At 47.0% G+C, this 17,500-nt stretch overlaps 1 protein-coding gene across 1 annotated transcript in view; it reads left to right on the top strand.

Moving 5' to 3' along the window:
• Window positions 1-17,500, top strand: part of LOC135534750 (glucagon receptor-like) — a gene marked incomplete at its 3' end in the record, with an annotated part of 20,740 nt that overhangs the window by 136 nt on the left and 3,104 nt on the right. The window contains exons 1-8 of the mRNA XM_064961637.1: window positions 1-15; window positions 2,128-2,224; window positions 2,698-2,805; window positions 2,985-3,079; window positions 5,265-5,371; window positions 8,182-8,353; window positions 9,396-9,555; window positions 12,030-12,090. The exon at window positions 1-15 is cut by the window's left edge and continues 136 nt beyond it. Coding sequence (XP_064817709.1) covers window positions 1-15; window positions 2,128-2,224; window positions 2,698-2,805; window positions 2,985-3,079; window positions 5,265-5,371; window positions 8,182-8,353; window positions 9,396-9,555; window positions 12,030-12,090 — 815 coding nt within the window. The remainder of the gene's footprint in view (window positions 16-2,127; window positions 2,225-2,697; window positions 2,806-2,984; window positions 3,080-5,264; window positions 5,372-8,181; window positions 8,354-9,395; window positions 9,556-12,029; window positions 12,091-17,500) is intronic.

The raw sequence follows: 17,500 nt of genomic DNA on the forward strand, positions 1-17,500 counted from the left end.
TTCTCCAGCATCCAAGTGAGGCTGGAAACACACACACACACACACACACACACACACACACACACACACACACACACACACACACACACACACACACACACAGACAGAGACAAACAGACAGACAGACAGACAGACAGACAGACAGACAGACAGACAGACAGACAGACAGACAGACAGACAGACAGACAGACAGACAGACAGACACTCCACCCTGGATGCTTTTGAAGAGGAATTCATTGAAGCTAATTGACAGGTTGGATCCTTCCAAGGATTCCACTCATTGTCCTGTCAACAGAATGCAGCCTAGCAGTGAGTCCCTCTGTAGGGAAACATTCAGACATGGGAAGCCAGCCACCCCAGGCCTGTAAGTGACTGGTGTTTCGTGTTGGGGAGTGACACAAGTGTTTTTACATGGTAGAATGACCCTCTGAGAACGGGCCCTGTGTGGCACAGTGAGGTAGTCTCAACACTTTCTGTCTCTCTGTCTGTCTCCCTGCCTGTATGTCTCTCTGCCTGTATGTCTCTCTGCCTATCTGTCTCTCTGCCTATCTGTCTCTCTGCCTGTATGTCTCTCTGTCTGTCTGTCTCTCTGCCTATATGTCTCTCTGCCTATCTGTCTCTCTGCCTATCTGTCTCTCTGCCTATCTGTCTCCCTGCCTGTATGTCTCTCTGCCTGTATGTCTCTCTGCCTGTCTGTCTCTCTGCCTGTATGTCTCTCTGCCTGTATGTCTCTCTATCTGTCTCTCTGCCTGTATGTCTCTCTGCCTATCTGTCTCTCTGCCTATCTGTCTCCCTGCCTGTATGTCTCTCTGCCTATATGTCTCTCTGCCTATCTGTCTCTCTGCCTGTCTGTCTCTCTGCCTGTATGTCTCTCTGCCTATCTGTCTCTCTGCCTATCTGTCTCTCTGCCTGTCTGTCTCTCTGCCTGTATGTCTCTCTGCCTATCTGTCTCTCTGCCCGTATGTTTCTCTGCCTATCTGTCTCTCTGCCTGTATGTCTCTCTGCCTATCTGTCTCTCTGCCTGTATGTCTCTCTGCCTATCTGTCTCTCTGCCTATCTGTCTCTCTGCCTATCTGTCTCTCTGCCTGTCTGTCTCTCTGCCTGTATGTCTCTCTGCCTATCTGTCTCTCTGCCTGTATGTCTCTCTGTCTCTCTGCCTATCTGTCTCTCTGCCTGTATGTCTCTCTGTCTCCTGCCTCTCTGCCTGTATGTCTCTCTGCCTCTCTGCCTGTCTGTCTCTCCATCTCTCTGCCTGTCTGTACCTCTGCCCTCTGCCTGTCTGTCTCTATGCCTGTCTGTCTCTCTGCCTGTCTGTCTCTCCATCTCTGCCTGTCTGTCTCTCTGCTTGTCTGTCTCTCCATCTCTCTGCCTGTCTGTCTCTGTCTCTCTGCCTGTCTGTCTCACTGTCTCTCTGCCTCTCTGTTTACTGACTGTCTGTCTGTCTGACTGTCCCCCAGGTGTCCCTGGTTATCTGTTTACTGTCTGTCTGTCTGTCTGCCTGTCTGTCCCCAGGTGTCCCTGGCTATCTGTTTACTGTCTGTCTGTCCCCAATGTGGCCCTGGCTATCTGTTTACTGTCTGTCTGTCCCCCAGGTGTCCCTGGCTATCTGTTTACTGTCTGTCCCCCAAGTGTCCCTGGCTATCTGTTTACTGTCTGTCTGTCCCCCAGGTGTCCATGGCTATCTGTTTACTGTCTGTCTGTCCCCCAGGTGTCCCTGGCTATCTGTTGACTGTTTGTCTGTCCCCCAGGTGTCCCTGGCTATCTGTTTACTGTATGTCTGTCCCCTAGGTGTCCCTGGTTATCTGTTTACTGTCTGTCTGTCCCCCAGGTGTCCCTGGCTATCTGTTTACTGTCTGTCTGTCTCCCAAGTGTCCCTGGCTATCTGTTTACTGACTGTCTGTCCCCCAGGTGTCCCTGGCTATCTGTTTACTGTCTGTCTGTCTGTCCCCCAGGTGTCCCTGGTTATCTGTTTACTGACTGTCTGTCTGTCCCCCAGGTGTCCCTGGTTATCTGTTTACTGACTGTCTGTCTGTCTGTCCCCCAGGTGTCCCTGGCTATCTGTTTACTGACCTCTGTCCCCCAGGTGTCCCTGGTTATCTGTTTACTGTCTGTCTGTCTGTCCCCCAGGTGTCCTCAGCTAAGCCATTAAAGGCGTTGATGCAGAGATGGGTGATGTACACGGAGGAGTGTAGCCGCAATCACAGCAGAGAACCGCCACTCACTGGTGAGAAACACGCGCACACGCCGGCACGCACACTCACACCAAAAACACTGTGTAGCACCGTGCATTATGGGAAAGGTGAAGGTCCTCCCTTCTGCTCTCCCGGTGAGGGTCGGCTGTGGCAGTAGATACAGCCTAGTGGTTAGAGCGTTGGACTAGTAACCGCAAGGTTGCAAGTTCAAACCCCGATCTGACAAGGTACAAATCTGTCGTTCTGCCCCTGAACAGGCAGTTAACCCACTGTCCTTAGGCCAGTTAACCCACTGTTCCTAGGCCGTCATTGAAAATAAGAATTTGTTCTTAACTGACTTGCCTGGTTAAATAAAGTTAAAATAAATGTAATAAATAAACACGTCTATCCTTCATTCCAGGAAGATACTCCCTCCCCGTCACAGATCTGATTGGACAGGATGTGTTCCGATCAACAGTAATTGGTTCCCCCAGATAAAGAGATGTTCTGTAACTGTTTCCTGTAGGTGTTGTGTGTAACAGGACCTTTGACATGTATGCCTGCTGGCCCGATGGACTCGCCAACACTACTGTCAGTGTGTCCTGTCCCTGGTACCTGCCCTGGCACCACAAAGGTGAAGGTTGATGATGAATTGATTGGTTTGTTGATTGGTGAATAGCTTTGTATATCACGCTCAATACTCACATCAAATATCTGAAACTTCTGTCAGGTTAGTGTGACAGGTAGTGTGAAAGGGTACCAAGTCTGCTTGGGTCAGTGAATGACAGTCTCCCCGTAATGTGTCTGTTCCAGTCCAGCATGGTTCGGTGTACAGGGAGTGTGACGCGGACGGCCAGTGGGTTCCCCAGAAGAACACGAGCGAGTGTGATGCTAATGATCCCGCTCAGGTGAAAATGATGTGTCTCTTGTGAGTGAGGCTCGGGAAATGCTGTGGATAAAATATCGTCATAGAGACATGATGGGAGGGGTGTATACAAGTGATTTGTGTTTTTCATCCGTGTGAGTGTACTGAGGTGTGTAGGCTAAATGTACAGACCATTCAGAAGGTATTCAGACATTTTTCCACATTTTCCGACATTACAGTCTTATTCTAAAATGGATTCAATAGTTTTTCCTCATCAATCTGCACACAGTACCCCATAACTGTCAGAGTGTCCATGATTGAGTCTTTGAATTAAGAGATCGTTCCAGCTCGTTCCAGTCGCTAGGCATAGTGAACTGAAAAGACGATGTTACAAGGCATGACGCTACAAGCTTGGCACACCTGTATTTGGGGAGTTTCTCCAATTCTTCTCTGCAGATCCTCTCAAGCTCTGTCAGGTTGGATGGAGAGCGTCGCTACACAGCTATTTTCAGGTTTCTCCAGAGATGTTCAATCAGGTTCAAATCAGGGCTCTGGCTGGGCCACTCAAGGATATTCAGAGACTTGTTCCAAGCCACTCCTGCGTTGTCTTGGCTGTGTTCTTAGAGTTGTTGTCCTGTTGGAAGGTGAACCTTCGACCAGTCTGAGGTCCTGAGCGCTCTGGAGCAGAAACTTGTCCCGAAGCCACTCCTGCGTTGTCATGGCTGTGTTCTTAGAGTTGTTGTCAAGGTTGGAAGGTGAACCTTCGACCAGTCTGAGGGCCTGAGCGCTCTGGAGCAGAGACTTGTCCCGAAGCCACTCCTGCGTTGTCTTGGCTGTGTTCTTAGGGTTGTTGTCCTGTTGGAAGGTGAACCTTCGACCAGTCTGAGGGCCTGAGAGCTCTGGAGCAGGTTTTCATCAAGGATCTCTGTACTTTGTTCCGTTCATCTTTCCTTCGATCCTGACGAGTGTCCAACTTTTTGCCGCTGAAAAACATCACCACAGACGGATGCTGCCACCACCATGCTTCACCATAGGGATGGTGCCAGGTGTCCTCCAAACATGATGCTGCCACCACCATGCTTCACCATAGGGATGGTGCCAGGTGTCCTCCAGACATGATGCTGCCACCACCATGCTTCACCATAGGGATGGTGCCAGGTGTCCTCCAGACATGATGCTGCCACCACCATGCTTCACCATAGGGATGATACCAGGTTTTCTCTTGATGTGACACTTGGCATTCAGGCCCAAATAGTTCAATCTTGGTTTCATCAGACCAGAGAATCTTGTTTCTCACGGTCTGAGAGTTCTTTAAGTGCCTTTTGACAAACTCCAAGTGGGCTTCATGTGCGTTTTACTGAGGAGTGGCTTCCATCTGGCCACTCTACCATAAAGGCCTGATTGGTGGGGTGCTGCAGTGATGGTTGTCCTTCTGGAAGGTTCTCCCATCTCCACAGAGGAACTCTGGAGCTCTATCAGAGTACCATTGGGTTCTTGGTCACCTCCTGTCCAAGGTCGGGCAGCCAGCTCTAGGAAGAGTCTTGGTGGTTCCAAACTTCTTCCATTTAAGAATGATGGAGGCCACTGTGCTCTTGGGGACCTTCAATGCTGCAGACATTTTCTTGGTACCCTTCCCCAGATCTGTGCCTCAACACAATCCTGTCTCGGCGCTTCATGGACATCTCCTTTAACCTCATGGCTTGGTTTTTGCTCTGACATGCACTGTCAACTGTGGGACCTTATATAGACAGGTGTGTGCCTTTCCAAACCATGTCCAATTAATTGAATTTACCACAGGTGGACTCCAATCAATGGAAACAGGATGCACATCAATTTCGAGTGTCATAGCAAAGGGGCTGAATACTTATGTAATAGTCAGTTATGTAATATTTCTGTTGTATATCTTTAATACATTTGTAAGAAATTCTAAAAACCAGTTTTTGCTTTGTCATTGGTATTATGATGTCATTATGGGGTATTGTCATGTCATTAGGGGTATTTATGTGTAGATTGATGAGGAAAACATTTAATTTAATACATTTTAAAATAAGGCTGTAATGTAACAAAATGTGGAAGAAGTCAAGTTCTGAATACTTTCCCAATGCAATGTGTGTTATTGTTTCTGTGTGTGTGTGTGTGTGTGTGTGTGTGTGTGTGTGTGTGTGTGTGTGTGTGTGTGTGTGTGTGTGTGTGTGTGTGTGTGTGTGTGTGTGTGTGTGTGTGTGTAGCCTCACTATGGTCAGATCCTCAAGAAGTTCCGGACCATGTACACCGTGGGCTACTCTCTGTCTCTGGGGGCTCTGGTGTTAGCGCTCGGAATCCTGATCACTTTCAGGTAACACACACACACACACACACACACACACACACACACAGAGACACACACAGAGAGAGACACACATACACACACAGACAGAGACACACACACCCAGAGAGACACACATACACACACACACACACTGAGACACACACACACACACACACACACACACACACACACACACACACACACACACACACACACACACACACACACACAGAGAGACACATACACACACACACCCAGAGAGAGAGACACACAAACACAAACGCACACTCATACACACACAGAGACACACACACCTAGAGAGAGAGATACACACACAAACACTGAGACAGCCTGTAGGATTTGTGTTAATGCTTGGCACCATGATCAGGTAACCTTCACCTCATGACCGTAAAGAGGAAAGACAGACAGACACCGTGACCTCTCAGCCACCCACCATGTCCTCTCAGCCACTCAGCCACCCACCATGACCTCTCAGCCACTCAGCCACCAACCATGACCTCTCAGCCACCCAGCCGCCCACCATGTCCACTCAGCCACCCACCATGACCTCTCAGCCACCCACCATGTCCTCTCAGCCACTCAGCCACCAACCATGACCTCTCAGCCACTCAGCCACCCACCATGACCTCTCAGCCACCCACCATGTCCTCTAAGCCACTCAGCCACCAACCATGACCTCTCAGCCACTCAGCCACCCACCATGACCTCTCAGCCACCCACCATGACCTCTCAGCCACCCACCATGTCCTCTCAGCCACTCAGCCACCCACCATGACCTCTCAGCCACTCAGCCACCCACCATGTCCACTCAGCCACCCACCATGACCTCTCAGCCACCCACCATGACCTCTCAGCCACTCAGCCACCCACCATGTCCTCTCAGCCACCCACCATGTCCTCTCAGCCACCCACCATGACCTCTCAGCCACCCACCATGACCTCTCAGCAACCCAGCCACCCACCATCTCCTCTCAGCCACCCACCATGACCTCTCAGCCACCCACCATGTCCTCTCAGCCACCCACCATGACCTCTCAGCCACCCACCATGACCTCTCAGCCACTCAGCCACCCACCATGACCTCTCAGCCACCCACCATGTCCTCTCAACCACCCACCATGACCTCTCAGCCACCCACCATGACCTCTCAGCCACCCAGCCACCCACCATGTCCTCTCAGCCACCCACCATGACCTCTCAGCCACCCACCATGTCCTCTCAGCCACCCACCATGACCTCTCAGCCACTCAGCCACCAACCATGACCTCTAAGCCACTCAGCCACCCACCATGACCTCTCAGCAACCCAGCCACCCACCATGTCCTCTCAGCCACCCACCATGACCTCTCAGCCACCCACCATGACCTCTCAGCCACCCACCATGACCTCTCAGCCACTCAGCCACCCACCATGTCCTCTCAGCCACCCACCATGACCTCTCAGCCACCCACCATGTCCTCTCAGCCACTCAGCCACCCACCATGACCTCTCAGCCACCCAGCCACCCACCATGACCTCTCAGCCACCCAGCCACCCACCATGTCCTCTCAGCCACCCACCATGACCTCCTCAGCCACCCACCATGACCTCTCAGCCACCCACCCAGCCACCCACCATGTCCTCTCAGCCACCCACCATGACCTCTCAGCCACCCACCATGACCTCTCAGCCACCCACCATGTCCTCTCAGCCACCCACCATGACCTCTCAGCCACCCACCATGACCTCTCAGCCACCCACCATGACCTCTCAGCCACCCACCATGTCCTCTCAGCCACCCACCATGACCTCTCAGCCACCCACCATGTCCTCTCAGCCACCCACCATGTCCTCTCAGCCACCCACCATGACCTCTCAGCCACTCAGCCACCCACCATGACCTCTCAGCCACCCACCATGACCTCTCAGCCACCCACCATGTCCTCTCAGCCACCCACCATGTCCTCTCAGCCACCCACCTTGACCTCTCAGCCACCCACCATGTCCTCTCAGCCACCCACCATGTCCTCTCAGCCACCCACCATGACCTCTCAGCCACCCACCATGACCTCTCAGCCACCCACCATGTCCTCTCAGCCACCCACCATGACCTCTCAGCCACCCACCATGTCCTCTCAGCCACCCACCATGACCTCTCAGCCACCCACCATGTCCTCCCTCAGCCACCCACCATGACCTCTCACCTCTCAGCCACCCATCATGACCTCTCAGCCACCCATCATGACCTCTCAGCCACCCACCATGTCCTCTCACCTCTCAGCCACCCACCATGACCTCTCAGCCACCCACCATGACCTCTCAGCCACCCACCATGTCCTCTCAGCCACCTACCATGAACTATCACCTCTCAGCCACCCACCGTGACCTCTCAGCCACCCACCATGTCCTCTCAGCCACCCACCATGACCTCTCACCTCTCAGCCACCCACCATGACCTCTCAGCCACCCACCATGACCTCTCACCTCTCACCTCTCAGCCACCCACCATGTCCTCTCAGCCACCCACCATGACCTCTCACCTCTCAGCCACCCACCATGACCCTCACCTCTCAGCCACCCACCATGACCTCTCAGCCACCCACCATGACCTCTCAGCGACCCATCATGACTTCTCAGTTTGATTTGAATGGACATGTCAGTGAAGCAAGGTAGCACCACCGACCTTACTGTTTGGCCACCTATTGACAGTAACCATAGAGATATACATATTCTAATTCCATTCCTTCAACCTTTAATCTTTGTTATTATTACCTCTGCTGTAGTTGACACTCCCCCTAACAGGAAGCACACTGCCCCCCCCCCCCCTCCCCTTACAGGAAGCTCCACTGTATGAGGAACAACATCCACATGAACCTGTTTGCATCCTTCATCCTGCGTGCTCTGTCCATCCTGATAAAGGACGCCATGCTGGAGGCTCCCAGCGTCAACATTGGACAGGACCAGGATGTTACAGACTATGAGGTGGAGGGCTCGTCAACAACGAGGTGTGTTGTTGTTTGTCTGAAAGGGTCGTGGTTAAAAGTAGTGCGTTCAACAACGAGGTGGGAGTGTTGTGTTGACCAGGGTGAGGTGAAGTGGCCAGTCAACAACAAGGTGGGAGCGTTGAGTTGAGTTGACCAGGGTGAGGTAAAGTGGCTAGTCAACAACAAGGTGGGAGTGTTGAGTTGACCAGGGTGAGGTAAAGAGTCCAGTCAACAACGAGGGTGGGTATGTTGGGTTGTGTTGACCAGGGTGAGGTAAAGTGGCTAGTCAACAACAAGGTGGGTGTGTTGGGTTGACCAGGGTGAGGTAAAGAGTCCAGTCAACAACGAGGTGGGTATGTTGGGTTGTGTTGACCAGGGTGAGGTAAAGTGGCCAGTCAACAACGAGGTGGGAGTGTTGTGTTGAGTTGACCAGGGTGAGGTAAAGTGGCCAGTCAACAACAAGGTGGGAGCGTTGAGTTGAGTTGACCAGGGTGAGGTAAAGTGGCTAGTCAACACCAAGGTGGGAGCGTTGAGTTGAGTTGACCAGGGTGAAGTAAAGTGGCAGGTTAACAACAAGGTGGGAGTGTTGGGTTGACCAGGGTGAGGTAAAGTGGCCAGTCAACAACAAGGTGGGTGTGTTGGGTTGACCAGGGTGAGGTAAAGTGGCCAGTCAACAACGAGGTGGGTGTGTTGAGTTGACCAGGGCGAGGTAAAGTGGCCAGTCAACAACAAGGTGGGTGTGTTGAGTTGACCAGGGTGAGGTAAAGTGGCCAGTCAACAACAAGGTGGGAGTGTTGGGTTGACCAGGGTGAGGTAAAGTGGCCAGTCAACAACGAGGTGGGTGTGTTGAGTTGACCAGGGTGAAGTAAAGTGGCCAGTCAACAACAAGGTGGGTGTTTTGAGTTGACCAGGGTGAGGTAAAGTGGCAGGTTGTGGCATTGTTTATCTATACTGGGGGATTATAAGGGTTTGATCTCTGAAGCATTGTTTATCCATACTGGAGGATTATAAGGGCTTTGTTAAGTCTTGAAACGTTTTTTTTTTTTTGTGTGTGTTGTGTCCTGTAGACGGCGGTGGGGTGTCGTATCGCCGTGGTGATGATGCAGTACAGTATCATGGCTAACAGCTATTGGCTGCTGGTGGAAGGCATCTACCTCCACAACCTGCTGGTCATCACCGTGTTCACTGAGAGAAACTACTTCAACATCTACCTGTGTATCGGCTGGGGTGAGGAGGGGAGGAGATGGGGGGTGGGGGGGGGGTGGAGGTTGTGTATTTGTCGAGCATAGCCCATTATATACCAGAAGACAGAGCATTTGGTAATCTGTTTGGTAGCCAGACACCTGAGTCGATCTATTATAGATATAGTCACCCTCAGGGTTAGGTAGTAGATCTATTATAGATATAGTCAGTCTCAGGGTTAGGTAGTAGATCTATTATAGATATAGTCAGTCTCAGGGTTAGGTAGTAGAGATATTATAGAGATAGTCAGTCTCAGGGTTAGGTAGTAGAGATATTATAGAGATAGTCAGTCTCAGGGTTAGGTAGTAGAGATATTATAGATATAGTCAGTCTCAGGGTTAGGTAGTAGAGATATTATAGATATAGTCACCCTCAGGGTTAGGTAGTAGAGATATTATAGATATAGTCACCCTCAGGGTTAGGTAGTAGAGATATTATAGATATAGTCACCCTCAGGGTTAGGTAGTAGAGATATTATAGAGATAGTCACCCTCAGGGTTAGGTAGTAGAGATATTATAGAGATAGTCACCCTCAGGGTTAGGTAGTAGAGATATTATAGAGATAGTCACCCTCAGGGTTAGGTAGTAGAGATATTATAGATATAGTCAGTCTCAGGGTTAGGTAGTAGATCTATTATAGATATAGTCACCCTCAGGGTTAGGTAGTAGAGATATTATAGAGATAGTCAGTCTCAGGGTTAGGTAGTAGAGATACTATAGAGATAGTCAGTCTCAGGGTTGGGTAGTAGAGATACTATAGAGATAGTCAGTCTCAGGGTTAGGTAGTAGAGATATTATAGAGATAGTCAGTCTCAGGGTTAGGTAGTAGAGATATTATAGAGATAGTCAGTCTCAGGGTTAGGTAGTAGAGATATTATAGAGATAGTCAGTCTCAGGGTTAGTTATTTAGTAGAGATATTATAGAGATAGTCAGTCTCATGGTTATGTAGTGAGATATTAGAGATATAGTCACCCTCAGGGTTAGTTAGTTAGTAGAGATATTATAGATATAGTCACCCTCAGGGTTGGGTAGTAGAGATATTATAGAGATAGTCAGTCTCAGGGTTAGGTAGTAGAGATATTATAAAGATAGTCAGTCTCAGGGTTAGGTAGTAGAGATACTATAGATATAGTCACCCTTAGGGTTAGGTAGTAGAGATATTATAGAGATAGTCAGTCTCAGGGTTAGGTAGTAGAGATATTATAGAGATAGTCAGTCTCAGGGTTAGGTAGTAGAGATATTATAGAGATAGTCAGTCTCAGGGTTAGTTATTTAGTAGAGATATTATAGAGATAGTCAGTCTCAGGGTTATGTAGTGAGATATTAGAGATATAGTCACCCTCAGGGTTAGTTATTTAGTAGAGATATTATAGAGATAGTCAGTCTCATGGTTATGTAGTAGAGATATTATAGATATAGTCACCCTCAGGGTTGGGTAGTAGAGATATTATAGAGATAGTCAGTCTCAGGGTTAGGTAGTAGAGATATTATAGATATAGTCAGTCTCAGGGTTAGTTATTTAGTAGAGATATTATAGAGATAGTCAGTCTCAGGGTTAGGTAGTAGAGATATTATAGAGATAGTCAGTCTCAGGGTTAGTTATTTAGTAGAGATATTATAGAGATAGTCAGTCTCATGGTTATGTAGTGAGATATTAGAGATATAGTCACCCTCAGGGTTAGTTAGTTAGTAGAGATATTATAGATATAGTCACCCTCAGGGTTGGGTAGTAGAGATATTATAGAGATAGTCAGTCTCAGGGTTAGGTAGTAGAGATATTATAAAGATAGTCAGTCTCAGGGTTAGGTAGTAGAGATACTATAGATATAGTCACCCTTAGGGTTAGGTAGTAGAGATATTATAGAGATAGTCAGTCTCAGGGTTAGTTATTTAGTAGAGATATTATAGAGATAGTCAGTCTCATGGTTATGTAGTAGAGATATTATAGATATAGTCACCCTCAGGGTTGGGTAGTAGAGATATTATAGAGATAGTCAGTCTCAGGGTTAGGTAGTAGAGATATTATAGAGATAGTCAGTCTCATGGTTATGTAGTGAGATATTAGAGATATAGTCACCCGCAGGGTTAGTTAGTTAGTAGAGATATTATAGATATAGTCACCCTCAGGGTTGGGTAGTAGAGATATTATAGAGATAGTCACCCTCAGGGTTAGGTAGTAGAGATATTATAGAGATAGTCAGTCTCAGGGTTAGGTAGTAGAGATATTATAGAGATTGTCAGTCTCAGGGTTAGGTAGTAGAGATATTATAGAGATAGTCAGTCTCAGGGTTAGGTAGTAGAGATATTATAGAGATAGTCAGTCTCAGGGTTAGGTAGTAGAGATATTATAGAGATAGTCACCCTTAGGGTTAGGTAGTAGAGATATTATAGAGATAGTCAGTCTCAGGGTTAGATAGTCTATGAGTTCTTGGTGTGTTTAATGTGATTCTCTCTGCAGGTGCCCCTCTGATCTTCCTGGTGCCCTGGGTGATGGTGAAATACCTGTATGAAAATGAGGAGTAAGTGCCTGCATGAGTGTGTGAGTGCCTGCATGAGTGTGTGAGTGCCTGCTGGCGTGAGTGAGTGCCTGCATTAGTGAGTGAGTGCCTGCATTAGTGAGTGAGTGCCAAACAAGTCCTGACTAGTACTACAGGTGATAGAACCTCTAGTTCAAACCAGTTCTCAGTAGTACTACTGGTTCAAACAAGTCCTAACTAGTACTACAGGTGATATAACCTCTAGTTCAAACCAGTTCTCAGTAGTACTACTGGTTCAAACAAGTCCTGACTAGTACTACAGGTGATAGAACCTCTAGTAAAAACCAGTTCTGACTAGTACTACAGGTGATATAACCTCTAGTTCAAACCAGTCCTGACTAGTACTACTGGTTCAAACCAGTCCTGAGTAGTACTACTGGTTCAAACCAGTCCTGAGTAGCACTACTGGTTCAAACCAGTTCTGAGTAGCACTACTGGTTCAAACCAGTTCTGAGTAGTACTACTGGTTCAAACCAGTCCTGACTAGTACTGCTGGTTGAAACCAGTTCTGACTAGTACTACTGGTGATAGAACCTCTAGTAAAAACCAGTTCTGAGTAGTACTACTGGTTCAAACCAGTTCTGAGTAGCACTACTGGTTCAAACCAGTTCTGAGTAGTACTACTGGTTGAAACCAGTTCTGACTAGCACTACTGGTTCAAACCAGTTCTGAGTAGTACTACTGGTTCAAACCAGTTCTGACTTAAAAACCAGTTCTGAGTAGTACTACTGGTTCAAACCAGTTCTGAGTAGCACTACTGGTTCAAACCAGTTCTGAGTAGTACTACTGGTTGAAACCAGTTCTGAGTAGCACTACTGGTTCAAACCAGTTCTGAGTAGTACTACTGGTTCAAACCAGTTCTGACTAGTCCTACTGGTGATAGAACCTCTAGTTCAAACCAGTTCTGACTAGTACTACTGGTTCAAACCAGATCTAACTAGTCCTACTGGTGATAGAACCTCTCGTTCAAACCAGTTCTGACTAGTACTACTGGTTCAAACACGTTCTGACTAGTACTACTGGTTCAAACCAGTCCTGACTAGTACTACTGGTTCAAACCAGTTCTGACTAGTACTACTGGTTCAAACCAGTTCTGACTAGTACTACTGGTTCAAACCAGTCCTGACTAGTACTACTGGTTGAAACCAGTTCTGAGTAGCACTACTGGTTCAAACCAGTTCTGAGTAGTACTACTGGTTCAAATCAGTTCTGAGTAGTACTACTGGTTCAAACCAGTTCTGACTAGTCCTACTGGTGATAGAACCTCTAGTTCAAACCAGTTCTGACTAGTACTACTGGTTGAAACCAGTTCTGAGTAGCACTACTGGTTCAAACCAGTTCTGAGTAGTACTACTGGTGATATAACCTCTAGTTCAAACCGGTTCTGACTAGTACTACTGGTTCTAACCAGATCTAAATAGTTCTACTGGTGATAGAACCTCTCGTTCAAACCAGTTCTGACTAGTACTACTGGTTCAAACAAGTTCTGACTAGTACTACTGGTTCAAAGCAGTCCTGACTAGTACTACTGGTTCAAACCAGTTCTGACTAGTACTACTGGTTCAAACCAGTTCTGACTAGTACTACTGGTTCAAACCAGTCCTGACTAGTACTACTGGTGATAGAACCTCTAGTTCAAACCAGTTCTCAGTAGTACTACTGGTTCAAACAAGTCCTGACTAGTACTACAGGTGATAGAACCTCTAGTTCAAACCAGTTCTCAGTAGTACTACTGGTTCAAACAAGTCCTGACTAGTACTACAGGTGATATAACCTCTAGTTCAAACCAGTTCTCAGTAGTACTACTGGTTCAAACCAGTTCTCAGTAGTACTACTGGTTCAAACAAGTCCTGACTAGTACTACAGGTGATAGAACCTCTAGTTCAAACCAGCTCTCAGTAGTACTACTGGTTCAAACAAGTCCTGACTAGTACTACAGGTGATAGAACCTCTAGTAAAAACCAGTTCTGACTTGTACTACAGGTGATATAACCTCTAGTTCAAACCAGTTCTGACTAGTACTACTGGTTCAAACCAGTCCTGACTAGTATTACTGGTTCAAACCAGTCCTGACTAGTACTACTGGTTCAAACCAGTTCTGAGTTGCACTACTGGTTCAAACCAGTTCTGAGTAGTACTACTGGTTCAAACCAGTCCTGACTAGTACTGCTGGTTGAAACCAGTTCTGACTAGTACTACTGGTGATAGAACCTCTAGTAAAAACCAGTTTTGAGTAGGACTACTGGTTGAAACCAGTTCTGAGTAGCACTACTGGTTCAAACCAGTTCTGAGTAGTACTACTGGTTGAAACCAGTTCTGAGTAGCACTACTGGTTCAAACCAGTTCTGAGTAGTACTACTGGTTCAAACCAGTTCTGAGTAGTACTACTGGTTCAAACCAGTTCTGACTAGTCCCACTGGTGATAGAACCTCTAGTTCAAACCAGTTCTGACTAGTACTACTGGTTCAAACAAGTTCTGACTAGTACTACTGGTTCAAAGCAGTCCTGACTAGTACTACTGGTTCAAACCAGTTCTGACTAGTACTACTGGTTCAAACCAGTTCTGACTAGTACTACTGGTTCAAACCAGTCCTGACTAGTACTACTGGTGATAGAACCTCTAGTTCAAACCAGTTCTCAGTAGTAGTACTGGTTCAAACAAGTCCTGACTAGTACTACAGGTGTTAGAACCTCTAGTTCAAACCAGTTCTCAGTAGTACTACTGGTTCAAACAAGTCCTAACTAGTACTACAGGTGATATAACCTCTAGTTCAAACCAGTTCTCAGTAGTACTACTGGTTCAAACCAGTTCTCAGTAGTACTACTGGTTCAAACAAGTCCTGACTAGTACTACAGGTGATAGAACCTCTAGTTCAAACCAGCTCTCAGTAGTACTACTGGTTCAAACAAGTCCTGACTAGTACTACAGGTGATAGAACCTCTAGTAAAAACCAGTTCTGACTTGTACTACAGGTGATATAACCTCTAGTTCAAACCAGTTCTGACTAGTACTACTGGTTCAAACCAGTCCTGACTAGTATTACTGGTTCAAACCAGTCCTGACTAGTACTACTGGTTCAAACCAGTTCTGAGTTGCACTACTGGTTCAAACCAGTTCTGAGTAGTACTACTGGTTCAAACCAGTCCTGACTAGTACTGCTGGTTGAAACCAGTTCTGACTAGTACTACTGGTGATAGAACCTCTAGTAAAAACCAGTTCTGAGTAGGACTACTGGTTGAAACCAGTTCTGAGTAGCGCTACTGGTTCAAACCAGTTCTGAGTAGTACTACTGGTTGAAACCAGTTCTGAGTAGCACTACTGGTTCAAACCAGTTCTGAGTAGTACTACTGGTTCAAACCAGTAATGACTAGTCCCACTGGTGATAGAACCTCTAGTTCAAACCAGTTCTGACTAGTACTACTGGTTCAAACCAGTCCTGACTAGTACTACTGGTCCAAACCAGTTCTGACTAGTACTACTGGTTCAAACCAGTTCTGACTAGTACTACTGGTTCAAACCAGTCCTGACTAGTACTACTGGTTGAAACCAGTTCTGAGTAGCACTACTGGTTCAAACCAGTTCTGAGTAGTACTACTGGTTCAAATCAGTTCTGAGTAGTACTACTGGTTCAAACCAGTTCTGACTAGTCCTACTGGTGATAGAACCTCTAGTTCAAACCAGTTCTGACTAGTACTACTGGTTGAAACCAGTTCTGAGTAGCACTACTGGTTCAAACCAGTTCTGAGTAGTACTACTGGTGATATAACCTCTAGTTCAAACCGGTTCTGACTAGTACTACTGGTTCTAACCAGATCTAAATAGTTCTACTGGTGATAGAACCTCTCGTTCAAACCAGTTCTGACTAGTACTACTGGTTCAAACAAGTTCTGACTAGTACTACTGGTTCAAAGCAGTCCTGACTAGTACTACTGGTTCAAACCAGTTCTGACTAGTACTACTGGTTCAAACCAGTTCTGACTAGTACTACTGGTTCAAACCAGTCCTGACTAGTACTACTGGTGATAGAACCTCTAGTTCAAACCAGTTCTCAGTAGTACTACTGGTTCAAACAAGTCCTGACTAGTACTACAGGTGATAGAACCTCTAGTTCAAACCAGTTCTCAGTAGTACTACTGGTTCAAACAAGTCCTAACTAGTACTACAGGTGATATAACCTCTAGTTCAAACCAGTTCTCAGTAGTACTACTGGTTCAAACCAGTTCTCAGTAGTACTACTGGTTCAAACAAGTCCTGACTAGTACTACAGGTGATAGAACCTCTAGTTCAAACCAGTTCTGACTAGTACTACTGGTTCAAACCAGTCCTGACTAGTATTACTGGTTCAAACCAGTCCTGACTAGTACTACTGGTTCAAACCAGTTCTGAGTTGCACTACTGGTTCAAACCAGTTCTGAGTAGTACTACTGGTTCAAACCAGTCCTGACTAGTACTGCTGGTTGAAACCAGTTCTGACTAGTACTACTGGTGATAGAACCTCTAGTAAAAACCAGTTCTGAGTAGGACTACTGGTTGAAACCAGTTCTGAGTAGCGCTACTGGTTCAAACCAGTTCTGAGTAGTACTACTGGTTGAAACCAGTTCTGAGTAGCACTACTGGTTCAAACCAGTTCTGAGTAGTACTACTGGTTCAAACCAGTAATGACTAGTCCCACTGGTGATAGAACCTCTAGTTCAAACCAGTTCTGACTAGTACTACTGGTTCAAACCAGTTCTAACTAGTCCTACTGGTGATAGAACCTCTCGTTCAAACCAGTTCTGACTAGTACTACTGGTTCAAACAAGTTCTGAGTAGTACTACTGGTTCAAACCAGGTCTGAGTAGTACTACTGGTTCAAACCAGTTCTGACTAGTACTACAGGTGATATAACCTCTAGTTCAAACCAGTTCTCAGTAGTACTACTGGTTCAAACCAGTTCTCAGTAGTACTACTGGTTCAAACCAGTTCTGACTAGTACTACTGGTTGAAACCAGTTCTGAGTAGCACTTCTGGCGATGCAATGATGCATGACTGATGTCACCTCCAATATTTTTAGAGACAAGGAATTGAGAGGTCAGACAGCTTGCTCTCTCCAAGTGAAAATCCCTGCAGTGTTCCTTGGAGGATCTTGGTCAATTTAGCAGAAGATTTATAGTCAATAGCTGTGACCTGAACCATTTAGCGGTTGACGGGAATGTCTGTTTTGAACACAGGCAGGTTAGTAAACCAGGAAACCTCGTGCGATGAGTAATGCAGGAAACCTCGTGCGATGAGTAATGCAGGAAACCTCCTGCGATGTGTAATGCAGGAAACCTCCTGCGATGTGTAATGCAGGAAACCTCCTGTGATGTGTAATGCAGGAAACCTCCTGTGATGTGTAATGCAGGAAACCTC

The sequence above is a fragment of the Oncorhynchus masou genome, unplaced genomic scaffold (genome assembly GCF_036934945.1).
Source record: "Oncorhynchus masou masou isolate Uvic2021 unplaced genomic scaffold, UVic_Omas_1.1 unplaced_scaffold_3920, whole genome shotgun sequence".
NCBI classification, from domain to species: Eukaryota; Metazoa; Chordata; class Actinopteri; order Salmoniformes; family Salmonidae; genus Oncorhynchus; species Oncorhynchus masou.